The sequence below is a fragment of the Aquarana catesbeiana genome, linkage group LG07 (genome assembly GCF_042186555.1).
Source record: "Aquarana catesbeiana isolate 2022-GZ linkage group LG07, ASM4218655v1, whole genome shotgun sequence".
NCBI lineage: Eukaryota > Metazoa > Chordata > Amphibia > Anura > Ranidae > Aquarana > Aquarana catesbeiana.
The window spans coordinates 193,779,624-193,807,481 of record NC_133330.1 but is presented as its reverse complement, the minus strand read 5'-3'; the positions used below and the strand labels follow the sequence as shown (position 1 = coordinate 193,807,481).

The window sequence follows — 27,858 nt, the reverse complement described above, 5'->3', positions numbered from 1 at the left end:
TATAGGCAAATAGACTGTGTACTTTGCAAATGCACTAATTTTCCCTAAAGTTTAGTGAACGTGGTGAAACGTTGCTGATTTCCATCATCCAATCATGTGCAAGCAAAAATGCTTTTAATTTTTTCCTTTCCTTGCACCTGATTGAGTATTCTTCACCACATTCACTAAGCTCTGGGGAAAATGAGTACAACTGCACTTGCAAAGTGCAAAGTCTATTTGCCTTGAATAAATCAACCCCCTGCATGCACTCTGATATTCTTGATCTATATGCAAGCTCCAGGTCATCTTTAAGAGGAGGTGGGTAGGGTTTCCATTAAAGTAAGCCTCCGTTTCAACTCCTTCCAAATTTATTCCAAAGCGTTATGCATATAGATCATTTTATAATTGTGCAGACCAGAGCCCCTGAGGTATGGCTCACTTTGTAGATGGTTTCTTTCTGCCAACGGTGTTTTCAAATTTAGAACTATATTGAAAAAGCAGCACTGTGCTGTTGTGGCTTGGTTATCTAATGTTAGGAAGCAGTCGGATCTGCTCCGGAATTCAAACATATAAATTGTCAAATATGCACTGCTCTAGGCACGAAATATGAAAAATGTATTCATTGTGCTATGCATAAATTACAAAACAGTCCCTAAGTATCTGTTGAGCTTTGTGAAGTTAGTTGTATTAAGTAGTCAGCTTGTTTGATACTTTTGACAATATATCATGTATATATTAGTATTGTGCCTGCCTTTACACGCGCAACTTACGAACTTTAATGGCATCCCAGTCTTAGTCCGTGGTGTTTAATATTAAGTGGCAGCTATAACTGCTTCAACTCTTCTGGGAAGGCCGCCTACAATGTTTAGGAGTGTGTCTATGGGAATGTTTGACCATTCTTTCAGAAGTGCATATATGAGGTCAGGCACTGATGTTGGGCGAGAAGGCCTGGCTCGCGGTCTCCACTCTAATTTATCCCAAAGGTGTTCTGTCGGGTTGAGGTCAGTACTCTGTGCGGGCTAGTCAGGTTCCCCCACCCCAAACTTGCTCATCCATGTCTTTATGGACCTTGCTTTGTGCACTGGTCCAAATCAATTTGGGATGAATTGGAGCAGAGACTGCTAGCTAGGCCTTCTCGTCCACATCAGTGCCTGACCTCACAAATGCGCTTCTGGAAGACTGGTCAAACATTCCCATAGACACACTCCTAAAACCTTATGGACAGAATTCCCAGAAGAGTTGCAGCTGTTCTAGCCGCAAAGGGTTGGCCAACTCAGAGATATATATATATATATATATATATATATATATATATATATATATATATATATATATATATATATATATATATATATATATATATATATATATATATATATATATATATATATATATATATATATTAATATTACTCATACACAGTTGTGCTCATAAGTTTACATGCCCTGGCAGAATTTATAATTTCTTGGCCATTTTTCAGAGAATATGAATAATAAAACACAAACTTTTCTTTCACTCATGGTTAGTGTTTGGCTGAAGCCATTTATTATTAATCAACTGTGTTTACTCTTTTTAAATCATAATGACAGCACAACTACCTATATGACCCTGATCAAAACTTTACATACCCCAGTTCTTAATACCGTGTATTGCCCCTTTTAACATCAATGACAACTTGAAGTCTTTTGTGGATGAGGCTCTTTATCTTCTCAGATGGTAAAGCTGCCCATTCCTCCTGGCAAAAATTCTTGGGCTGTCTTGCATGAACTGCACATTTGAGATCTCCTCAGAGTGGCTCAATGATATTTAGGTCAGGAGACTGAGATGGCCACTCCAGAACCTTCACTTTATTCTGCTGTAGCCAATGATAGGTTGACCTGGCCTTGTGTTTTGGATCATTGTCATGTTGGAATGTCCAAGTCCGTCCCATGCGCAGCTTCCTGGCTGATGAATGCAAATGTTCCTCCAGTATTTTTGATAACCTACTGCATTCATCTTTCCATCAATTTTTACCAAATTTCCTGGGCCTTTTATAGTTCACACATCCCCAAAACATCAGCGATCCCCCTCCGTGTTTCATAGTAGTAATGGCGTACCTTTCATCATAGGCCTTGTTGACTCCTCTCTAAATGTAGTGTTTATGATAAAAAAGCTAAATTTTGGTCTTATCACTCCAAATGACTTTGTGCCAGAAGGTTTGAGGCTTGTCTCTCTGCTGTTTGGCATATTGTAAGCGGAATACTTTGTGGGATTTGCGTAGTAATGGCTTTCTTCTGGCGACTCATCCATGCAGCCCATCTTTCTTCAAGTGCCTACTTATTTTGCATCTTGAAATGGCCACGCCACATGTTTTCAGAGAGTCCTGTATTTCACCTGAATTTATTTGTAGGTTTTTCTTTGCATCCCGAACAATTTTCCTGGCAGTTGTGGCTGAAATTTTAGTTGGTCTACCTGACCATAGATTGGTTTCAACAGGACCCCTAATTTTCCACTTCTTAATTAGAGTTTGAACACTGCTGATTGGCATTCTCAATTCCTTGGATCGATATCCCTTTCCTGTTTTATACAGTTCAATTACCTTTTCCCGCAGATCCTTTGACAATTCTTTTGCTTTCCCCATGACTCAAAATCCAGAAGCGTCAGTGCAGCACTGGATGAAAGATGCAAGGGTCTGTCAGGAGTCCAGAAACTCATTGACCCTTTTTTATAAAAAAAAAAAAAAAAAAAAAAAAAAACTTTTTTTTTTTTTTTTTTTTTTTTTATTGTGTTCAGTCACAGCTTTACATACAGGTATGACTTGTGTTTAACAGTGACAAACATTTTATCTTTACATCAGAACAAACGGAAAAGGAACATATGAAAACAGAGGTGATTATGACATTAAGAAGGTTATTTTCAAGAATAGGGGGAATAGTCTAAGTGCCCTTTCCGGGTATCTATCTGTGACAGGTTTAAGATCTCTATCTATACCCCATGGGCGAAACAAGTGTCCTAGTTCAGGCTCTGCACCAAAGGAGGGGGGCTGGTCAAGGCCTCCAACTAACCTCTGGCGCTTCGCCAAAGCCCGTGCCGCTCCCGGGTTCCTCCGGGTTCCCACAGTGGGGGGTCACAACATTATTGCTTTCATGTAGGAGGCATGTGTATTAGCTGTAGGACTTGCCGTGCCCAACTATCTTAATATTCTTAGGGCGTCCGTTATTAGGCTTATCAACAGTATAACCCTTGACAGTGCTTAACTGTTAAAGTGGGTAGGGAGAGAAAGAGACGAGAAGGGGAGGGGGGTTTGGGGATGGTCATAGAGGGGAGATAGGAGGAAGACAGAGGGAGGTATGGGGGGGGGTTCAGGATCTCACCTTAAGCTCATGAGGGTCTCACGTGGCCCGTCCCGGATGATCAGCCGCCTGGTTATCGTATCTTCTTGCAAAACATGAGTATACAATGCTCGCAGTCTGTGCTCCAGTCTAAGGGGGTTGTTGCTAGCTACTGTCTCGGTCAGACCTGGTGGCCCAGAGTTGGGTCCGCTAACTTTATTAGTGACACATCTAAGCTAGAAGGTATTTGCATGTGATCAGAAAAGTGATCTGTCCAAAGTGACCATGTGGCGGTATGCTTAACTCTATTGCCTTTACATTTTGCAATCCATTCCTCTGCTTCCCTGATATCATTTACCTTGCTCATCCACTCTTCCCTGCTTGGTATCTGTGCCCTCTTCCAATAAATAGGAAGTAGCCGCCTAGCAGCATTCAGCAGGTGGGGTAGTGCGTTCTTTTTGTAACAACTTATTGGCATGGGAGGGATGTGCAAGAGGAAGTGGACCAGGGAAAGGGGGCATCTATCCCTAGAACTTCCTTAACCTGGTCCCTAATATCCCTCCAGAAAGGCATAATCAGTGGGCATTCCCACCACAAGTGCAATAGGGTTCCTCGACCCCCACATCCCCACCAGCATGATTCAGAGCCGGTAGGGTACATCCGTGCCAAATCTGCGGGGACCCTATACCAACGTGATAATAATTTATAGTTTGTCTCTTGCATTTTAGAGTCAGCAGAGCTGGAGTGGGTAAGCTGGTAAAGGTGTGTTAGTTGAGGCCCTGTGAACTCGTGCCCCAAGTCTCTCCCAGGCTCGTATAAAGATGGGTTTGGATGTCGAGGCCGAGGACCCCAGTAGTAGGTAAAGTTCCAAAACCATTCATGGGATTGTTTCGTCTGCTATGAATAGGCCCTCAAAAGGGGTGAGTGATGTGATATCTCTGATAGAGCTACTATGTGTCTTGAAAAAATGGTGTAGCTGTCTGTACCTCCAGAAGTTCATCTGTGGTCTCCCAGGTCTGATCGTCAGAGATTCAAAGGGTATAATTTTTCCGTCTCTCAACAGTTTCCCGCAGCTAGCATTCCTGTCATCCACCCACGCTCCAAAGATATCCGCTTGCTCCCCAGGGGGAACCAAAGGTACCTTCCCAGCTGCGACAGGGGGGGCCAGACCCAGTGCTCGGTTGATTCAGTCCCACGTTCTGCGCGAAGAGCTCATCAGGGGGGACGTATCTTTTGACAACCCCCTGTGATCCCGCGAAAGCCACGTGGCGTATGCCAAATTCCTCCCAGCCATGTACTTCTCCATAGTAACCCACAGTTTAGACTGGTCGTGAAAGCGCTAGTTTAGGATCCTCTGGAGGGCAATAGCTTGGTGATTTCTTTGTAGGTCTGGAACAACCAAACCCCCAGAGCGCTTTGGACGTTTCAGTACCCTCAGGGCTATACGTGACTTCTGGGAGTTCCATATAAACTTGGTGAGCATGTGGGACATTTGGGCAAAAAAAAAATCTGGGTAGGGGTATAGGGAGCATTTGCATATAGAACAGTATCCTAGGTAAGACGTTCATTTTTATTATATTCACTCTCCCTAACATGTGAAGGCGGTTTTCGTCCAGTGCTGCAAGTCCTGTTTAACTGCGGATATCAACCTGGGGTCGTTTGTCATGTATAATGTGTCAAAACGGTCAGTTGTATGCCTAAATAGCGTAGGGAGGTCTCGGTCCATGTATAGGGGAATGCTGTTTTTAGGTTATCTGTTATGGCTGGGGATAATTGTATGGGCAGAATTTCAGACTTTGCGTATTTGATTTTAAAGTTCGAGTGTGTCCCTAACTTTGGAGTTCCTCCATCAGGACTGGCAGTGCGATCAGGGGGTTAGTTAGGTGGAACAGTACATCGTCTGCGTAGGCTGATAGTTTGTGCTCTAGGTTACCTACAGTTAGGCCTCTGATGTTTGTGTTCGCCCTTACCTTGCGCAATAAAGGCTCAAGAGCCGATGCGGAGAGGAGGGGCGAAAGAGGACACCCCTGTCTCGTGCCATTCCCGATCAGGAACTTGGATGAAAGAATGCCATTGACTTTGACCTGTGCACTAGGTTCTATATAGAGGGCCTGTATCCAGGCTAGCATATTGGAGCCTAATCCCAATGTATCTAGGACTGCAGGCAGGTAGGACCAGTCAATATGATCGAATGCCTTCTCAGCATCTGTAGAAAATATCAAGCAGGAAAGGGGTTCTTCCCGTTTTTTAGCCCAGTGGATAAGCTGGATCACACGGATGGAGTTGTCCCTAGCTTCTCGCCCTGTGATAAAACCTGTTTGGTCAGGGTGGACTACGTGGGGTATAAAATACTTCAGTCGGTGTGCCAAAATTTTTGCCAATATCTTCACATCAGTATTCAGTAGGGATATGGGGCGGTAGCTTTGTGGGGCAGTGGGGTCTTTGCCTTCCTTCGGTATAACCGAAATGTGTGCTAGTACAGCCTCCGGGGGTATGTTGTTACCTTTTTGTCAGAGAGTTAAAATAGTTGCACGAAGGACTTGCAAGTGTTGGGGAGAATTTTTTATAGTACGCTTTAGTGAACCCGTCTGGGCCTGGACTTTTCCCGGTAGGCAGTGATTTAATAGTGGATTCGATCTCTTCTTTAGTAATTGGGGATTCAGTTTGTTGGTCTTCAGTCAGGGGTGGTAACCTGTTTATGGTCAGGTATTCGCGGATTTTAAGAAATCTGTCTTGGTCTCTGGGGTCATAGCTTCAAGGTTGTAGAGGGCAGCATAATAATCGCGGAATCCCGAGGCTATCTGGGAGGATTTAAACATCAGTTCCCCTGAGGAGGAACAGAGTTTGTGTATTTGCGTCTGGGCTCGTTTAGTACGCAAGGCTCTCGCCAGCATACGGCCGCATTGTTGCTATGTTCATAATACCTATGCGCTTGTCGTTCCAGTAAGCGTGAGAACCATTCTCTAAGCTTGATCAGTTCCTTCAGAGCCTCTGGGTCCTGTTTGAGTTCTGCCTGCTGGAGTGCGGAAAGTACTCTATGAAAGTCCGCCTGTCGCTCCCTTTTTAGTTTTTTACCCAGGGTAATAAGCTCACCTCTTATTACTGCTTTGTGGCATTCCCAGATCGTCTAATCCCTAAGGTCTTTAGTGGTGTTTTCTCGAAAATAGTGTTGCAGTGCTTCTGAGATCTTTGACTCTACTACCGGGTCGTCTAACAGATTTTCATTAAGCCGCCAAGTCCAGGCCCTATGAGTACCTGAGGGCAGTGCGAGGGTGATGGTAATCGGAGCGTGGTCCGATATCGTTATATTTTCGACAGACGAACACTGTAGTAGTTCCATAGTGGGTCGGTCTACTTAGAGCAGGTCTATTCTGGTGTACACATTGTGCACCTTTGAATAGTAGCTGTAGTCCCTATCTGTGGGGTGGAGAACCCTCCAGCTATCCACTAAACCTGCGGTCTGGAGGGATTTATGGAAGTGTTTCAGGAAGGCATGTGAATGTGTAGGTCGTCTGTGCAATGTATCCAGTGAAGGGTTTGGGCTTACTTTTAAGTCGCCCCCTAAAATCAGGGAGCCCTCTCTGAACCCTGCCAGGCGTTCCAGGACAGCGTCAATAAAGGTCAATTGGTTTGAATTAGGGGCATAGATATTGGCAAAAAGTGTATTTTATACCCGCAATGGTCCCTTTTTAAAAAAACATATCCTTGAGGGTCAATTAAATCACTCGCATGCTGGAAAGGGCAGTTTTTGTGAACAGCTATTGCCATACCTCTGGATTTGCTAATCGGGGAGGTGCTGATATACCACTGACTATAGAGGTGGGTGGGCAATTTGGGTATTGATTGGTGGGTAAAATGTGTCTCCTTTAGAAAGACGACCTGTGCCTTGAGTTTTTTCAGTTCCCACCATAGTTTGCTACGTTTACAGGGGTAGCAAAGACCACGAACATTATACGAAATTACCTTGACATCTGCCATGGGAACACAATGTGACGCGCTGATGTCGATCCTGGTGGTGTGGTCCGAGTGGATCCTGTCAGAGAAAAAGGTGTGGGAAAAAGAGGCAGAGAAAGAGGGGAAGGATGGGAGGGAAAGAGACAAATGTTAACATCTATAAGAACATTATCAAAGTAAACTATCAAAAAACCAAACAATGGCTCTAAATAACTGCAGGCTGGACCCGGGGGGCTTCCCTGAAACAGGAGGCCCACCTGGTCTGGACCTGTCATCCCAAATTGGATCAAAACCCGTATGTGGGTGGCCTACAGGGGGGTCGTGGGTTGGCATGGAGGAAGGTACGAGGAAGGGGGGTCCACTCCGCTCCCACCTTTTTAGGAGCTGTACTGGGACACCAGGTGTCCAGGTGTGCGCTCTTAGGTGGTTGCGGGAATATGGGTGTAACCCATAAGGTTAAGGCCACATAAATAAGGCTTCAGGGACAGGGCCCAAGCATGGCAAGTTTGCGTCAGGGGCAGATTTGTGCCAGTCTTTCAGGGCAGTCCAAACTCTCAACAAAAACTAGCTCGCATGTACGGCCCCAGGGTGTGCGTCTAGCTTCTGTCCCGCAGGTAAATTAGGTAACAGGACCTAGGTTGGTCTTGAGAGGTAAATGTAGCTCCAGGTCCGGATTGAGTCATCAGTCTCTCTGAGTTAGGGGCCAGGTGATGCATCCATATCCTGATGATGGCGGCTGCGTCTCCACACCAGTCTGGGAAGTCAATCGTGCCTAGTCCAAGAGCTGAAAGGAAGTGTGGGAAGTCGTCTTTGGTGCGTAAAGGAACCGGGCGGCCATCTTTAGTCGCCTGCAAGTAGAATGGGAAACCCCAGCGATAAGGTAGGCCTGCTTCTTGAAGGGCTACCAGTACAGGTTTTAGGGCCCTGCGTTGCATGAGGGTGCCTCTGGAGATGTCCTGGTAGAAAAAGAGGTAGGCGCCATCAGAGTAAAAAAAAGGCTTATTGAGCATCTTCTGCATAATACGCTCTTTTTTAAGGGTGTATTTGTGCAATTTGCATATGATATCCCTGGGGTTGTCTGTGTCTTGAGAATGGGCACGATCGATTTCGACAGCAGGTTCTGGGAGCCTCAGAATTTCCCTGAAATGAGGGGATGATATCCTTTGGGGCAGTAGCTTCAGGCAGACCACGGATGTGAATGTTTGCGCGTCTGCTGCAGTTCTCAAAATCATCAAGTTGGGAGAGTAATGTTTCCATCCTCTGATCCTGGGCAGCACATCTCATCTATAACTCTGATATGGTGGGGAGGGTCTCTTCTAATCTTTGTTCTAGTGTCTCTACTCTGGTTCCTAGGTGTGTGGTGACTTCTTTAAGCTGGGCAATATCCTCCTCAAAGGCTTTTTCTACTCTGGATGTAAATCTCTCCAGGTCTTCTCTGGTAGGGAGAGACCATATGTGCCTTTTAATGTCCCCATCATCCATGAGATCTGCTATATCTGATCCCTCTGTTCTGGAGACAGTGGATCCCAGGGAAGCCACGGGTGCAGAGTCACTCACCAGTTCTGGGGATGGCTGTGGTGATGCTGCTAGCAGTGCAGGCTGTGTCTGTGGCACCGCGTGCTGCTTGGAGGCTTTGCCAGGCTGACACCATCTTGGATTTTTCGGGCGCCTTGCTGCGGGTCTTGGGGAAAATACGAATCCAGCTGCCCTTGTCGGGTTTTATCTGCCCCCGGGTCCTGGATCCTTTTCCGCCACCGTTGGACATGTCCTGAGCCGTTTTCAGGCTCAGGAACGCCGGTGTTCTGCTGTGTTAGCTGCGGTGGATGCGGAGCAGGGACCAGACACATCCTTACTGCTTCATGTCCAGGACACGCCCCCCCCCATTGACCTTTTTATATATACACACACACTAATTACAAGCAAACCGATCACAGGTGAGGTTACCTTTTAATAGCCATTCCAACCCCTTTGTGTCAACTTGTGTGCATGTTATCAGGCCAAAATCACTAGGGTCATTTGGGTAGCTTGTCCATCTGTACTGTAAAGCGCCGTCCAATCATCTTTGCTGCATTTGGCTGAATCTGGGCTGACGGTACATCTCTAAACACTGCAGAACTCATCCGGCTGCCTCTGTCTTCTGTCACATCAATAAACACCAATGACTCAGTGCCACTGGAAGCCATGCATGCCCATGCCATCACACTGCCGCCACCATTTTTTACAGATGACGTTGTGTGCTTTGGATCATGAGCTGTTCCAAGCCTTCTCCACACTTTTTTTATTTGTGTCATTCTGGTACAGATTAATCTTAGTTTCATCCATTCAAAGAATTTTTTTAGATGTGTTTTTCTTTTTTTTTTGGCAAAGTCTAATCTGGCCTTTCTATTCTTCAGGCTTATGAATGGTTTGCATCTTGTGGTGAACCCTCTGTATTTGCTCTTGTGAAGTCTACTCTTGATTGTAGACTTTGACAATGATACGCCCACCTCCTGGACAGTGTCCTTCACTTGTCTGGATGTTGTGAATGGGTTTTTATTTACCGTAGCGAGGATCCTGCGATCATCTACCACTGTTGTCTTCCGTGGGCATCCAGGCCTTTTTATGTTGCTGAGCTCACCAGTGCGTTGCTCTTTCCTCAGAATGTACCAACCTGTTGATTTGGCCACTCCTAACATTGCTGCTATCTCTCTGATGGATTTCTTTAGTTGTTGAAGCTTTACAATGGCCTGTTTCACTTGCATGGACAGCTCTTTTGAACGCATGGTGTAAGTTCACAGCAATAGATTCCAAATGCAAATGCTACACTTAGAATCAACTCCCAGACCTTTTACCGGCTTAATTGATGAAGAAATAATGGAGTAGCCCACACCTGGCCATGAAACGGCTTTTGATTCAATTGTCCAATTACTTTTGGTCCCTTGGAAAAAAAAAAGGGGTGGCGGGGTGGCTATTCTTTAGAGCTGTAATTCCTAAACCCTCAAATTAAGTCCGAGAGTGTGCACTTCCCACCCATATCCATTATATAACTATAGCTTGAATATTTTTTGGTAAATACCTGAAAAAAACTGATTTTTAAAACAGCTTACCTGTAAAATCCTTTTCCTGGAGTACATCACAGGACACAGAGCACCATAATAATGACTATTTGGGTTATACGCCACCTTTAGGTGATTGGCCACTGGCAACCAATAGTAAGACTGTTCCTCCCATATAACCCCTCCTATACCGGAAGTACCTCAGTTTTGTAGCTAGCAATGAAGATCCCAGAAAGAGGGGAGGGACCTCTGTGTCCCGTGATGTACTCCAAGAAAAGGATTTTACAGGTAAGCTGTTTTAAAAATCCGTTTTTCTTTATCGTACATCACGGGACACAGAGCACCATAATAATGACTATTTGGGATGTCCTAAAGCAATGCACCTGAGGGGGTGATCTAACATCCACCTGGTAAAACCTGGTGAACGTAAGAACTGAAGACCAATTGGCCGCTTTGCAAACCTGAGCCATAGACACTTGTTGGCGTACTGCCCATGATGCACTAACCCCTCTAGTGGAGTGTGCTTTTAAATCCCAAGGTGGAACCTTGCGCTTTAATCCATACGTCTGCATAATAGTCTGGCGAATCCACCTAGATATAGTTGAACTTGTTTCCGGCTGTCCTTTCTTAGGACCCTCTGGCAGGACAAAAAACAGTCTTCCGAAAGGGAGCTGACATTTTCAAGTAAACTTTGATCGCCCTCACCACATCCAGTGAGTGAAGCGACCTTTCCTCCCTAGTCTTAGGGTTTGGAAAAAAGGAAGGTAAAATGATATCCTGATTCAAATGAAATTTGGAAACAACCTTCGGTAGAAAATCCGGACGAGGGCGCATGACCACTCTGTCCTGATGAAGAATCAAAAAAGGTTCCTTGCAAGGAAGGGCGGCCAATTCTGACATCCTTCTAGCCGATGTTATAGCCACCAAAAAAAACAATTTTCTGGTCAATAGGACAAAAGGAATATGCCTAATAGGTTCAAACGGTTGACTCTGTAAGGCTGACAGCACCAAATTTAGGTCCCAGGGACATAAAGGCGGTTTAACCGACGGCCTCAGGTGTGTTACTCCCTTGACAAAGCTTCGCACCAAAGAATGGGATGCAATTGGTCTCTGGAAAAAAAACGCAGAAATCTGTCCTTTAATTGTCCCTAAAGCCAGCTGCAAGTCTACTCCTGCTTGAAGAAAGGCAAGAACTCTTCCAATCGTATACCTACGAGGGTTCCATTTCCTTTTTTCACACCAAGAACTGTATGATTTCCAGACTCTATAATAGATAGCTCTAGAAACCGACTTTCTAGCGTTTATCAAAGTAGACAAGACTGAACCCATAATACCACGGTCTTTCAATAGTCTGGTCTCAATAGCCAAGCCATCAAATTCAGCAACCGTAAAGAAGGATGGAATATGGGTCCTTGAGACAACAGGTCTGGACGGCATGGAAGGACCAATGGGTCCCCCACTACCAACTTTACAATCTCCGAGTACCATGGTCTCCGGGGCCACGCTGAGGCCACTAGGATCACTGGCTTTTGTTCCTCCTGTATTCTGCGTAGTAAGTGCCGCAGAATTTGGATCGGAGGGAAGGCATACATCAGAGAATACTGATCCCAAGGAACTACTAATGAGTCTATCCCGACAGCAAGCGGATCCTTGGTCCTGGATACAAACCTGTCCAGCTTGACATTAAATCTGGATGCCAGCAGATCCACATCTGGGGTCCCCCAGTGTTGACAGATCTGTAGAAAAACCTTGGGATGCAGGTTCCATTCCCCTGGCAACAATTTCTGGCGACTTAGGAAATCTGCCTGCCAATTGTCCACCCCCGGGATAAACACTGCCGAAAGAAACGGCACATGTTTTTCTGCCCAAGTCAATATATGATTTACTTCTCTTTGGGCTGCCCGACTCCTGGAACCTCCCTCGTGGTTGATATATGCCACTACCGTGGAGTTGTAGGAGTGGACTCGAACAGGAAGACCCCCGCAATCTGGATGTCCAGAATCACAGAGCCAGACGAGCTGCCCGAATCTCCAATAGATTGATGGGCAGGGTCCTTTTTGTCTGGGACCATATTTCCTGAACAGACGCCTCCTCCAGGACTGCTCCCCAGGCGAGAAGACTGGCGTCTGTAGTTGCCACTTTCCAGGCTGTTGGTGGGAAAGATTTCCCTTTTTTCAAATTGCTGGTTCTTAACCACTAAGAGAGGTTCTATAGTACCTGTGGAGATAGAACAATAGGTTGATCCAAGGTTCGAGCAGACTTGTCCCAGGCTTTTAGAATACTGTTCTGGAACACTCTGGAGTGGAACTGTGCATATGGCACTGCGTTGAAGGACGACACCATCTTTCCCAGCAACCCCATGCACAGCCGAATAGAAGGTGTTGGTTCTTTTTTCAACTTCCGGACGAGTTCCACTATGGAGACGACCTTTAAGGGGGGCAGAAACACCTTTTCTTGGGCGGTGTCCAAGACCAGACCCAGATACACCAAGTCTTGGGTCGGACAAAGGGCTGACTTGTCCATATTTAGAATCCAACCTAGGCGTTGTAAAACCCGTACTGTTCTTGGCACGTTTTGAACCAGTATGAGGCAAGAGCAATCCCTTAGGAGAAGATTGTCCAGATATTCTACTACGGAGACCTTCTGAGACCTTAGGGAAGCCAACACTGGAGCCAGAATCTTTGTGAAAACCCTGGGGGCCTTGGCCAGACCGAATGGTAGTGCCACGAATTGGAAATTTCTGCCCTCTACTGCGAAACGTAGGAACTTTTGATGTGGACCGAAGATCGGCACATGAAGGTACGCGTCCTTGATATCTATGGACTCTAAATAATCCCCTTTTCTCAGAGATTTTATTATTGAAGGAACCGACTCCATACGGAAGGACCGGACGTCTACAAAGAGGTTGAGAGCCTTGAGGTCCAAAATGGGCCTTACTTCCCCATTTGGTTTTGGCACGGTGAAAAGGTTTGAGTAAAACCCCTTGAATCTTTCCTCGTGCTGAACCTTTACAATTACCCCCTGCTTCAGCAGATGCTGTAAAGCTAGGAATAGGCATCTTCTTTTCTCTGGATCCGACGAAACCCTTGAGTACAGAAACTGATTTGGGGGGATTTCCCGGAACTCTATTCTGTAACCATATTTTACAGTGGAAATGACCCATCTGTCTTGGACCAGTTCTTCCCAGGCATCCACAAACAGCCAAAGCCTGCCCCCCACCCATGAGAGCAGGGGCGCCCCTTCACAAGGTAGACTTGGAGTTGGGCTTGGGTGGCTTTTGGGTCCAGGGCTTCTTCTGACCCTGGGGTCTTTTAAACCCAGACGGCTGAGGCCGTCAATACCGCTTTGGGGGAAGAAGCACTAGGTCCTGGAGCATTGGGAATTTTATAAGAGGGTTGCTTCCCTTTCTTTTTAATAGGGAGTAGGGCACTCTTTCCTCCAGAGATCTTTTGGATATATTTATCCAGATCCTCGCCAAACAAGCGTTCTCCATGGAATGGAAAAGCTGCGAGTAGCCTTTTGCATGGCGTCTCAGCAGACCAGTTCTTTAGCCACAAGACTCTGTGCATATGGATTGACAGTAACGCAAAACGAGACATCTGCTGGATTGAGTCATTCAATGCGTCCACTGCAAAACATAAAGCATGAGGAATCTCTGTCAATTCCTCGGCAGATTCCTCCTGGCAAGGTAGGTTCTTTACCAACCTTTTAAAGCGATCCTTTAGGGATTGGCAAATCCCAATAGCTGCAACTGCTGGCTGAACTGCTGCACCAGCCACCGAAAAGGAGGCTTTTAATAAGGACTCTAGCTTTTTATCAGCCAGATCCTTAAATACCTGGACATTATCCACTGGGCAGGTTAAACTTTTATTTACTGAAGAAATGGCAGCGTCCACCAAAGGTGTCCCCCATTTTTCCCTGAACTTCTCCTCCATAGGATATAAGATAGAAAACCTTTTTGGAGGTAAGTATATCCTGTCAGGGTGATCCCAGTCCGCGTAAACCACCTGCTCCAGTAATGTAATAAAGGTCGCAAAGATCCCAAAGTAGAACAGGAGAGTCCAGACTCCTGAACCGGGGGTAACTTAAACCCAATTCGTACCATCTCCGTCAGAGATTGGATAAACTATTTTTGGGAATGGGAGGCTCAGCCGAGGATTCTTCAGCCTCTCCTTCCTCCTGATCTTTTATGACCACTTCTTCCAAATCCTCCGCCAACTGTGGTTCCAGATCGCCTGGACCCATCTGGCTATAAGAGTCCTGGTGCTCTAGTGACTCCCCACTTGGCTCAGGGGTGGGAGATCTATTACGCTTCCTCCCCCCTGTGTTACAGAGGCAATCATGCCAGCTATTTTGCCTTCAAGGCCCGCTAAGGCAGATGCCAAATCATCCTTTGTAACATAAGCCGAGGCAGGTATATTGGTAGTGGCCACTATGCCTGACAAATGTAATGGCTCAGCCAGGCCAGATGTCGCAGGTCTTTTGGGAGAAACTGAGGCTGCATCAGCATGGGGTTGATCTCCTGTTTTTAAAGGAGGTACTCTTACCCCTGTGCTTGCCTTGTTCCCTATACCTCGTTTTCTGGAAGACATTGCTTACATACGAGGAAAAAAGAGTACTCCCCACAAACTATAATCAGCCTTCAGCCTGTCACAACTGTGTCCAAAACCTCCAGTCTCACGTGCCCAAATATCGCTCTGTGCTGTCCACGCGCACACCAGGAGCTCCATCCTTATAAAGCCTTAGCCTGAGAGTGAGCGCGCGCGCCCACATGATCAGTGGTATGCCTGCTGCACGGCACATGCGCCGTCCTGACGCATGTGGCGCATCTGACACGCACAGCAGCGGTGCACGCGCACACCGATGGCGTACACAAGCCAGCGGCACATGCGCACGCCCGCTCAAATGCGCGCCATACCGGCCATCTGTAATCCCAGACACAATTTAAGGTTTACCAGCAGGTTTTTCTCAGAGGGAAATATATATAAAAAAATTCCCAAAGGGAGTACTCACCGTCCCAAGCAGCAGGGCCTGTTTTACCAGGCCCAATCTTCCCCCATCACGGCGGGTCCACACCCCTGGACCTGTAAAGCACCCTTTCTGGTTTACTTTGGGCAAGTTTGACCAGGAATACCAACTTAACAAGGGTCCAGCGCCTATATAGGACACGTTTACAAGCAAAACCTTGCTCTTGAACCGAGGCTCGGGTACCATCCACTTTAGCTTTTGTTATGCCATCCGAATGGATCGCATTATAACGTCCTCGCTGGGACATCATTGAAGAATTTTTAAGAGCTTCAACAGCCATGACCATCACCTTCAAGACACTGGCGAAAAAACTGAGGTACTTCCTTTATAGGAGGGGTTATATGGGAGGAACCATCTTACTATTGGTTGCCAGTGTCCAATCACCTAAAGGTAGAGTATAACCCAAATAGTCATTATTATGGTGCTCTGTGTCCTATGATGTACGATAAAGAAATTGTGATATAATATATCCAACTGTGTGTGTTTATAACAGAATGGCACAATCGTAAAACAAAACACAGCAATAAATGAAATCACCCTTTTTCAAACGTCTGCATACCCTTAGTTCTTAATATGGTGTATTGCCCCCTTCTGCATGACCGTGTGCAGTCTTTTGTAATAGTTGTCTATGAGGCCCTGAATTTATGCAGGTGGTATAGCTGCCAATTCGTCTTGGCAAAATGACTCCAGATCATGCAGTGTCTTTGGTCGTCTTGCATGAACTGCACATTTGAGATCTCCCCAGAGTGACTCGATGACATTAAGGTCAGGAGACTGTGATGGCCAATCCAGAACCTTCATCTTTTTCTGCTGTAACCTCTGGAGGGTCAACTTGGCTTTGTGCTTGGGATTATTGTCCTGCTGGAAAGTCCAAGAGCATCCCATGTGCGGCTTTCGTGCAGAAGAATAAATTGTCTGCCAGTATTTCCTGATTACATGCCGCATTCATCTTGCCATCAATTTTCACAAGATTCTCTGTGCCTGTATAGCTCACAAAACATCAGTGAGCCACCACCATGCTTTAAAGTGGGGAGGATATTCTTGTCCCTATAGGCCTTGTTGACCCCTCTCCAAACATAACACTTGTGGTTCTGAACATAAATATCTATTTTGGTCTCGTCACTACAGTATGCCAGAAACTGTGAGACGTGTCAAGGCGTTGTCAGGCATATTGTAACTGGGGTTTTTGTGGCATAGGCGCACAGTAAGGGCTTCTCTCTGGCAACTCAACCATGCAGCTCCATTTTGTTCAAGTATTGTCATATTGGGCTCCTTGAAACAACCACACCGTCTACAGCAGCCTGTACTTCTCTTGAGGTTACCTGTGGGTTTTTCTTTTATCTCGAGCAGGTCTTCTGGCAGCTGTGACTGCAATCTTTCTTGGTTTCAAGAGGTTCTGGAATTTTCCACTTCTTAATAAGTAAGTGAATAGTAAGAAAGAGCCTTTTCCATCTTTATAAAGTTCCATTACCTTGTTATATAGGTCTTATAACAGTTCTTTTGTTTCCAATTTTTTTTATTGAAATTTTACAAAAGAAGGTATAAAATTTCAGCTCATCAGCGGCTGTTCACAATGAGCAAAAGGTTTCAACAGAAAATAATACAAAAATCAATATCAAACCGAAGTTCTGCATGGGAAATCACAATTTGAAAGTCCTCAGTGCAGAGATCAACAAATGCCAGAAGTCCAGCGCCAGCTGATACCGAACAGAACTCCCATAGAGTGTCCAAGCTTAGTACAGAGCTCAGTGCGGCCAATAATTGGCCCTGAAGATTTCCCAGAGACTCTGGGAGTTTGAAGAAAGCAAGGAGAAAAACCAGGATAGTAGAAGCGAGCATCAGAACCGATCCCGTCAGAGATCCTTGTTGGGTTAGCTAGTGGCACCCGTTAGGTGTTTAATCCAAGGGTTCCGTGTTTTCTGAAATATCAGCATCAGATCACGTAATCTAGCAGAAAGGTGTTCATTGATAATGATCCAAGACCTCTTGGCTTTTAGTAATTCAAGAGGGGGTGGGAGATTTCCACAATCTGGCAATAGTGATTCTCACGGCCGTAAAGATAAATGCTATCAATCTTTTTGTGGGCCTCGGGGCTCCCTCCACTGGATGGCTAAGTAAGGCCTGTTTTGGAGATTTATTGAGGTTAACGCCAGTAAGAGAGTAAATGAAATTACAGGTGTGAATCGAAATCTTTGACTTTTGGACATGTCCACCATATGTGTTTTGCTCTACCCTTCTGACCACAATCTCTAAAACAGTGGGGGAAGGCTTCCGGGAACCTTAGAAGCACCTTGTAGTTGGCTTCTATCAATGAGGCGTTAATTACTGTTCTTGCTGTGTGTTGTGCCAGCGTGTGCCATTCTGCTAGTTCTAGTGTTTTCCTGGTATCCTGCTCCCATCGGTGCATGTAAGGAAGCTTAGCATCTGCGGAAGTCAGTACATCATAAACCTTAGAAATATAACCTGAGTGTTTGCCAATGCCCTTGCATAAATATTCCACAGATGTTGCAGTGGAAAGATCGGACCTCTTCTTCAAAGAGGATATAAAGTGGGCTGTCTGAGCATGCAGAGTATTTTGACCGTTCTTTTCTGTTCCCCATGGCTCAGTATCTAGCCTGCTCAGTGCCACCCATGTGAGAGCTAACAAACTCATTGACTATTTATATGCAGACACTAGTCGCAATTTAAAAAGCCATTGATGTGGGAAATTAAACTTTAATTTGCCATTTTAACCTATATGTGTCTGTACCAAGGCCAAACATTCCAGGGTATGTAAACTTTTGATCAGGGCCATTTGGGTGATTTCTGTTATGATTTAAAAAAAGAAGCCAAACTATTTGATAATAGCCTTGTATGATCACTATCCTTTAAATCAGGGTTCTCCAAACCCCAGCCCGTGGGCCATATCTGGCCCGCTTGTATGTTTTCTCCAGCCCACAGCTCACTCAGACACTGCAGACACAGCATTGCCCGTCTGCTTGCTTTAAAAAACAAAAAAAAACAAAAAACACTGTTCTTGGCAGTATGTAGGGCAAGTCCTGGCAAACAGCAGACGAAGCCGCTCCCCATACCCCCTCTCACGCTGTGCTGTGGATTGTCTGCTAGGACCGCCAGTGTCCTAGCAACCAATGATGTGATCAGCACCTCCCGACTCCAACCTGCTGTTTATATTAGCCATCCTGCCTCTTTCAGCCTGCTTCTGTAGCAGCCGGCGGGAGCCGGGTGGTGCAGGAGAGTTGTACTGTGCCGTTACTGTGACAGCAATGTAAGAGGCAATTGGGGGCAATGTGCTTTCAGGACACAGATATGGGGGAAACTCTGATGGGGACACAGATGTGCAGAAAGGCTCTGATGGGGACACAGATGTGCGGAATGCCTCTGATGGGGACACAGATGTGCGGAATGCCGCTGATGGGGACACAGATGTGCGGAGACACTGACGTTAAGGGAGGACTCTGATTTGGATTCTGACGTAAGGGTAAACTCTAAAATAGTTTCCTTGTTCAGGTATCTTATTAAATTTTGTTCATTCATTCGTAAATAAACTGATTTTTTTTTTTTTTTCGGCCTGTGAATATTTGTAAAATCTACAATGTGGCCCTCGTGCAATTTTGGAGATTATCAGTCATATTTTCAATATCCTGTAACAAAAAAATAAAAAAGAAGAATTGCACTAGGTACGTGATAAATGTGAAAATTGAATAAATGATATAAAAGGGAACCGTGAAAGATATCCTCCAGTTGAACACTATAACCCCAATATAGGGCACAAAAAGATATAAATAAAATAAGAGTGCAGCGCCAGATAAGTACTAAAAGTGAATATGATACTGTAAACGATATACTAATAGTGTAACAATGATGATCAATAATCAAGTGAAAAAAAAAAAAATCAAGTGAAAAAATAGTCCATATATAATTCCTCCATTACCAGTAAACATGCATATGAAAACACAAAAATTTAGTGACAAACCTAGTTCATAAATAAAAATATCCAAAAGGAAGATTGCAATGCATGACCCAGGGTTTAAGCTTTCCACCACTTGTGCTGCCCTTCACCTTTCAATGAAAACAATGGAGGCTTACCAGAAAGCCTGCGACCGCCCTTACTCAGGAGGGTTTAAACAGGCTTAGTAGAGCAACAGGAATCCTACTAGGATCTCCCAGACCTTCTACACAGGTGGCCGGTCAGCTTCAATGAAGATCATCCTTAATTGCGCATTTCCAGGGGACAGACGCCATGCACCAATGGACGTGCGCCTCCACGGACCAGGCGTGAGCATTCAGTGGATTACCCAAAAGGAAGGGAAAAAAACTCCAATAGTGCAGAGATTCCTATTGAGTACAATGAAGAGTCAGACTCAAATTTCATGATTTCTGCCAGGGTATGCAAACCTTTGAGCACAACTCTGTGGAGATATATAGATATAGATATCCTATATATAGATATAGATAGTATCTATCTATCTATCTATCTATCTATCTATCTATCTATCTATCTATCTATCTATCTATCTATCTATCTCTCTCCTCATGCAGTCCTCTCGTGTGACGGGATCAGAGCTTTTCCTCTTAAATTTCCTGTTAGGACGAGGCAGTGATTAATTGGATATGCTGACACTGACAATTGAGAGATAAGAGAACTGGCTACTTGACCGCATTAATACCCATCTGTTACCTGTTATTTAAACTAACCTAAATGATGGTATATCTGAATTTTGCTGATTACCTCATGGGACTGGAAATATTTCAGCCAGAACCCTATATTTCTTTTGTTTTGTCTTTCAGTGCAGATATAAACACTGTGGTCCAGGTACATGTACACCCTGTGTTTGAAGTTGCACACATGATGATAGGTTTTGACTGGATGTATATAAATATCAGAAAATGGGAGCCACTGAGACTCTGAAATGTTTTAAGCGCCTAGTCAGTAAACTGTACACTCTTATTGGGTATAAAGAACCTGTCAGGGGAGAATACAAGGGATCGTTTGACTAATTTCCTAATGTGTCACTGTCGTCTAAATTCTGTGTTTGATTTTTATAATGTTTATAGGTTCTGCTGCTATGGGGTTTTTGCATGTATAAGAATTGTTCTTACAAACTTCTGAACATGTTTTTCTAGCTCTGATGCAGTCTTGCTCAAGATAAAAATGTAGTTTTTAACAGAATGTGTATGGTGTGCTTTTTCTTCAGTGGAAAGTCTTTTATTTGTGTTTTTCATGTTAATTTCTAGACAGCTGATTCTTGATGGACAGTGGGATGAAGTCCTTCAGTTTATCCAGCCTCTGGAGTGCATGGAAAAGTTTGACAAGAAAAGGTGAATTGCATCATTGTGACTGATAAAACATAGTCTAAATATAACAGTGTTGTAGGATGATGTTACCTGACTGCATAAATAAAATCAGAGACCCAGGATTTACCTTTTAATACTTCTCCCAATGTCCTGTACAGGTTTCGATATATAATCCTAAAGCAGAAGTTTTTGGAAGCACTTTGTGTGAACAATGCGATGTCAGCAGAAGAGGAACCACAGCATGTAAGATATTCTGTATGTGGGTGTACCTTACATCCTTTAGTAAGTTTTCCCTTATGGAAATGTGAAGTTAGCAGATTATGCAGCATTCTGTCAGGGAGCAACAACGCTTGTTTTCAGCAAACATATAGTTTGCAAGGCTGCATCTGTCAGTTCTACAGTTTGTAGCTTGTAAACACAAAGAATAGTCTTTACTTGGCTTACATGCACAGCTATGCACTCTATAACGCTCCTGAATATAGGAAATACATAGATCAATGAAGTACACTTTTTTTTTTTTTTTTTTTTTTATGATTGTGAACAGTGGGCTTTTCTGCATCTGAATATTGTTTTTTTTTTTTTTTTTTTTTTCAAAATTATTTATTTATATCAGGAAACCAGTTCACCGGGATACATATACATATAACAAGGTATAGTTGCAATTACAACAACCACGACAGAGGTTCACATACAGAAATTAAGATTGAAGGCACTGAACAAGATAAAATGCATAAATGCATAACTATAAACCTTGTATGGCCTATAAAAGGTTATTGGTGTGAGGAGTTTATTTATTATAGTCATGTGACACATGTATGACCCGACTTTTCATTTTCTCTATCTAACTGTATATCTTGTATTTGAATACAGATGTTCCTGGGTAACATAATCCTTTCGTGAACGATTCCCTGTCAATTTTGTATTTTACAAAGAGAGAAAAAATAGATATCAGAAAAGAAAGAAACAAGTAGAGATTAAAGGGTGGAGCAGGAGAGAAAGAGAGAGAAGGGGTGGGGGGGGGAGAGAGAGGAAGGAAGGATGGGTGGGAAGAAGGGGGAAAGGGGGGACGGGAGAGCAGGGGGGGGGGGGGGGGAAAGAAGTGGTAGGGGTGGCATCTCGCAGAGACGGAAAAAAGGCAGTCGTCAGTTATTCTCCATTTCTAGACATCTAGTGAGGAATGGAGTCACTTGCCTAGAAGGATTTTCCCCTCCTCCGAGTACTTGAAGATGTTCCAAAGCTGCCAGGTTTTGGTGTATTGCTCCTGTCTATTTTGGCTTGTGAGGATTAAATCCTCCATCTGGTTTAGTTCCTCAACTTTTTGAAGCCAAAAGGCTATGGATGGTGTGTAAGGGGATTTCCAGAAGGATGGGATACATACTTTCGCTGCATCTAATAAATGCCGTATGATTGATTTCTTGTAGGACCGTGCTGGTATGTCAGTCGCATGAAGGAGAAAATAAGCTGGATCATCAGGAACGATGCGATCAGTGAATTTTTGGATTATCTGGCGTACTTCTCTCCAGAAAATCTGGATCCTAGAGCAGGACCAGAAAATATGGATGAGTGTACCTCTTTCTTCCTGGCATCTCCAACAGGCATCTGTTGAAGAGGGGAAGATTGTTTTCAGAAGAGCAGGAGTTCTGTACCAGTGTGTAAGGATTTTATAATTGGTTTCCTGGATTTTGGTACATATAGGGGATTTATGAGTGAACGTTAAGATTTGTTGTCTTTTATTGGTTGTGAAACTACAATTTAGTTCTCTTTCCCATCTGGTGAGGCTTTGAACCTGGTACTCTCCCGGCGGTGTGATGAGTAATTTGTACATAAGTGAGAGTGCGTGTGGAAGATTCCCTGGCTCCGAGCAAAGAACCTCCATGGTTGTGAGGGTTTGGTTAGCATCCTGGGGAGGTGGCAAGGAACGTAAAAAATGATGGAGCTGCATAGCTCTGAGAAAGTCTAGTCGGAACTGACCGTTAGGGTCGGTAAGCTCCAAGAGTGTCTTCCACCTTCCCATAGGGCTAAAGTGAGAGGCTTGGTACAGACCTTCCTCTTTCAGTTTCAGGAAACTCCTATCTCGTATCCCTGGTTTGAATTGAGCGTTACCTAGAATAGGTCTGAGTGGAGAGTTACGCGAGAAGTGAGGAGAGGTGTGGATCAGATGTGAGCAGACCCGGACTGTGTTACCAATTAAAGGGTGGCGTGTAATATCCGTTGGGAGGGGGGCGTGACACCATGGAGCTCTAGACAGGGGGATCTCAGTCTGTGCCTGTTCGAGTCTTGTCCATAATTTGGTGTTTGCATGACGACACCAATCTGAGTCTACTCAGGTGGGACGCTCTATAGTAATTTCGAAGATCTGGCATAGCCAATCCCCCGTTAAGTTTAGGCAGCGAGAGGACCCCCCGGTGTAGACGCGGTTTCTTCCCCGCCTATAGGAAATGTATAAAAGCTGTTCTTAACTGGTTAAAGTAGTCTACCGGGATGCGGATTGGAATGGCCTGCATGATATATATGAATTTGGGTAGGATCGACATTTTGAGAATGCTGCAGCGGCCAAACCAAGAGTGCAGCCCACAGTTCCATTTGTCTAGTAATTGTTTGACCTTATTTAAAAGGGGCGGAAAGTTGAGCTTGAACAGTTGGGAAAGCTTTGGGGGTATGAACGTACCCAGGTACTTCAGGGCTGTAGAGGACCATTTAAAATGGAAGCTAGATTGGAGGTGTGAGAGTTGTGTTGTAGGGATTCCAATGCTCATCGCCTCAGATTTGCTGAAGTTAATTTTCAGGTTAGCTAGTTGGCCGTAGGTGTGAAATTCTTTCATAAGGCTAGGAAGCGAGATGATGGGTTTTGTAAGGGAGAACAGCAAGTCATCCGCATATGCGGAAACCTTGAATTGTTCTCTGTTGGTTTCTACTCCTGTAATGTCGGGATTTTATCTGACGTGGCATAGAAAAGGTTCCAGGGATAGAGCGAAGAGCAACGGCGATAGTGGGCAACCCTGACGGGTCCCGTTAGTAGTTGGAAAGACTTCCGACATTACCCCGTTAGCTCGAGCTACCGCTGTTGGGTTCAAGTAGACCGCCGATATCCAGTTTAACATTCTGTCTCCCAGGCCTATGTGTCTCAGTGTTGCGAACATGAATTTCCAGTTAACTTGGTCGAAAGCCTTTTCGGCATCTGTCCCGAGGAACACGCATGGGGTTTTAGTGCTGTTTGCGATGTGTATTAGGTTGAGGACTTTAGTCGTATTGTCCCTAGCTTCCCTCGTCGGGACAAAACCTACCTGGTCTAAATGTATAAGCGCGGGGAGGTGGTGTTGCAGTCTTGTGGCAATGATCTTTGTGAAGAGTTTTAGGTCTGTGTTTAGGAGGGAGATTGGGCGGTAAGAACCACATAAGCCTGGGTCCATACCTTCTTTCGGTGTGACTGCTATTTGTGCTTGTAAAGTGGCTCTATGGTGCTTATTACCTGAGCCTAGGGCGTTATAAAGTCTAACCATGTGTCCGCCTAGGGAGGGCAGGAAAGACTTGTAATAGGTGGTGGTGAGCCATCTGGGCCTGGGGCTTTACCTGTTTTGGAGTTTTTTAATGCAATTTGTAGTTCGGGCAGGGTAATAGGGTCATCTAGAAGAGATTTAGCGTCCTCCGGAAGGGACGCCATGAGGGAAGTCGCTAAATAATCTGTTGTTTTCTCTGAGGGGGTTTGTGTTTCAGTCAGGTTGTATAAAGACGAGTAATAGGAGCCAAATTCCTGTGCTATCTGCTGGGGTAGGGAGACTTTCTGACCTGTAGTCGACGTGATATGTGGAATATATGTAGCAAGTCTTTGTTCCCGGAGGGACTGAGCCAACAACTGACCGCATTTGTTGTCTGATTCATATATTTTCCTTCGAGTAATCTGTAGTGCCGCTTTTGCTTTGTATCGCAAGAGGTCAGTGACCTGCATGCGAACTAAGTCTAGCTCTGATTCTAGTTGTCTTGTGGGTGTTTGTTTATGGCGTGTCTCTAACGATTCTAGTGTCTTTAGTAATGTTTCCAGTTGCGCAGTCCTCTGCTGTTTAATGCGTGAGCCATGTTTGATAAGTATCCCCCTAATTACGGCTTTGTGGGCTTCCCAAACCAAACCAGTATCACAATCAGGGGTATCATTAGAGGCGAAGTAGTGACCTATTTCTTTAGTTACCTCAGCTAAGACTACTGGATCTTTCAGAAGTCCCTCATTCAGTCTCCATGGTGGTCTCTGAGTCCGCAGGGAATCAGAAAGAGCATAGCGGAGGGTTATCGGGGCATGGTCAGACCATGTAATTGACCCTATTGTGGTTTCTTTAATCGCTTGCAGGTGTCTGTGGGGGATTAGGAAGTAGTCAATTCTAGAATATGACTGATGTGGTTTGGAGAAGAAGGTGTAGTCTCTCTCCCCTGCATGAAAGAGACGCCAGACGTCGATCAATTGTAAAGAGTGCAATGTTGCGCTAATACGTTTACGTAGGTCCCAAGAGATCGAAGACACTCCAGTGGAAGTGTCTTCCGTGGGTGAGAGTGGGATGTTCAAGTCTCCTCCTTTGATCAATTGTCCGTCAGAGAATTGAAGAAGTAGGTCTAGCTGACGCTTTAGAAAAGTATCTTGGTGCGTATTGGGAGCGTACAGATTGGCCAAGGTAATTTTAACGTCACCTATCCTACCCTTCAGGAGGAGAGATCTCCCCTCTCTGTCAAGCTTTACATCTGTGTGTGTCCATGGGATCCTTGCCGAGATCAGGATCGACACCCCCCTAGATTTAGCTTCCTTGTATTTCGAATGGTACACCACCGGGTAGTATCTATTCTGAAGAGTCGGCAAGGACCCCTCTCTAAGGTGTGTTTCCTGTAGGAAAACAATATCAGCACCTTTGCGGCGCATATCATGTAACAAAATCCGTCTCTTCTCGGGCGTGTATAGGCCCTTTACGTTTAAGGAGACTATATTTAGAGAGTTCATCTCTGCGAGTTGTCTGGTGGATATAAAAGGGTAAAATTTTGGGACAGGGGGAGGAGGGGAGGAGGGGGGGAGAGGGGAGGGAAGATAGGATAAACAAGAGGAGAAAAAGTTGGTGAATAAAGAGGGACAGAACCTCTAGAAAATTACAGAGAAGAAAAAAAAAAAAGGAAGCTGGCACTAGAGTGTGCAGCTTAGAGAAAAAAATCTAATGTAGCCCAATCGGCTATTATGCTCCTCAGACAAAAGGTCGTAAACAGAGCGCACTCCTAATTGGGACGGTGGGAGGACAGGGCCGAGAGAAGAGCCCCCGCACCCCTCCATCCACACCCGGCTATCTAGATTTGTCATTTGATTAAAATATATAACTGGAATTAAGGCAAACAATCGATTTGATGAAATAAGCAAATATGAATCATTAGAAACCTATAATTAAGCAAATATATTTAGGCACCAGTGTGAGTACCATGAACGTATGAAAACAACAGGTAAAACCGTATAGGCAAACATCCCATCTCCAAACCAGGGTTACATCTCCCTGAGATAACACCCACAGCAACACCACAAAATAAGATGAGCTGAGGGTGTGCCATCAAGACACGTCACTAGGATATGATTCTTGGAATGAAATAACATAGAATGAAACAGAATAGAGTGAGTTAAAGTACGGGCAACCTCACAGGTAATAAAATAGCCGTACCATGGCAAGGGTTTAAAGTTCCTGGATAACATGTCATGTCAAGTCACTCCCCCCAAGGTGGTTAATTAAACCCCATCTGACCCAAAGGGCTAAAACAGTTAGAATACTCTCATCTCCCCCCAAGGGATAAAGTACAAGCGGGTCTCTTGCAGGAGCAGCATTTCCTCACCTCGTAGCTGACCATACGATGGTTGTTTGGAGGGGGTGTCTATACTTGATCCTACTCTTGTGGAGCAATGTTCCTCTATATCCAGAAGTGGAGGGGATTGTGGAGAGATCCAGATGGGGTATCCACTGTAAGCTTCTGTGCATTTCGTAAGTCTTGTTGAGCTCAAGCCCTAGTGGGACCCCTAGAGATGCCGGATAAAGTTCCCCCGGCTCAGTAACGCCACCCAGGAAAGACAGGCAAGAGGGCCCTTGCGCAGGACGGGCCCGATACTGGCGAGGCAAACAAAAAGGTGTAGGGACTGTTCAGCACCCGGGGGTCTGTCAGATGACTGATCACTCCGCTGGGGAGACGGGTTTAGTGTTCAGGGAGTATAGTCTGCCAACGTGAACTTGGGGGCCGCCCGCTAAAACAACAAAAGGTTGCGGCTGGATAGGGATGGACAGCCAAAGGCCTACTCACGTATATCTCCTCCCGAGGCTGACCGATTCCTGCGTCTGTTCCTCTGTTGTCTCGGTGGCAGAGGGTCACGCGGCCTCAGGAATCCCGATCTTCCGGATGGGCGAGGTAGAAGTTGAAGCCAGTCTGGAACCTGGATCGGCTCCGCTTCCATAAATCGGAAGAGAGCTGGGAGGTCCTCCGGGCGTTGGAGAGAGAAGGAGCCCTTTGCTCCGCGGAACAGCACTGAAAGAGGGTATCCCCATCTGTATGCAAGTCCCTGCTGTTTCCCCAGATCCAAAAGCGGACGTAGAAGGGCTCTTCGTTTCAGGGTTGCTCTGGATAAGTCTGGCAGGATCTTCGCGTGTGTGCCCTCTATTTCCACGTCGCCATGTTCCCAGGCGCGTCGGAGGATATTCTCCTTTTGCGTGTACCGATGAAGTCTGCAAATTACGTCCCGCGGTCTGTCCGGGTCGTCAGATTTGGGGCCCAGAGCTCTGTGGACTCTATCTAGTTCGATCTCCAGGTGAGGTTCTTCTAGTACTGTGCGGAAAATCTCCCGCACTGTCTCCCCAAGGTTCTCCTGTTGTGCCGTTTCTGGGATCCCTCGAAGCCGCAAGTTGTTCCGGCGGCTTCGGTTTTCCACGTCTTCCAAGTGCAGCTGCAGGGCTATGGCGGCATCCCTCTGTTGGTCCCTGGCCTGCTCCAGTGCCGACACCCTGTCTGACAATAAAGAGACCGAGGACTCCCCGGTAGACACCCGCTCTGTCAGATTCGAGATTTCCCCTCTGACTTCTTGGATATCACGGCGGTGTGTTTCTTCAAGCTTGAGGATAAGAGCCTCAATGTCTGATCTGGTGGGGAGAGCCTGGAGCAGACTTCTAATGTCCTGGTCAATTAAAACGGGTTCGGGTGGTTGTGGGGATGCCATCGTGGTTTGATGAGGATCTCCGCAGGAGTCTGCAGAAAGTTCTCAT

General features: G+C 45.3%; 1 protein-coding gene across 1 annotated transcript in view; it reads left to right on the top strand.

The window, feature by feature from the left end:
• The window catches only part of WDR47 (WD repeat domain 47), a 271,732-nt gene that overhangs the window by 84,711 nt on the left and 159,163 nt on the right, over positions 1-27,858 (top strand). The window contains exons 3-4 of the mRNA XM_073592940.1: positions 20,543-20,626; positions 20,761-20,845. Of these exons, the coding sequence (XP_073449041.1) occupies positions 20,543-20,626; positions 20,761-20,845 (169 nt within the window). The remainder of the gene's footprint in view (positions 1-20,542; positions 20,627-20,760; positions 20,846-27,858) is intronic.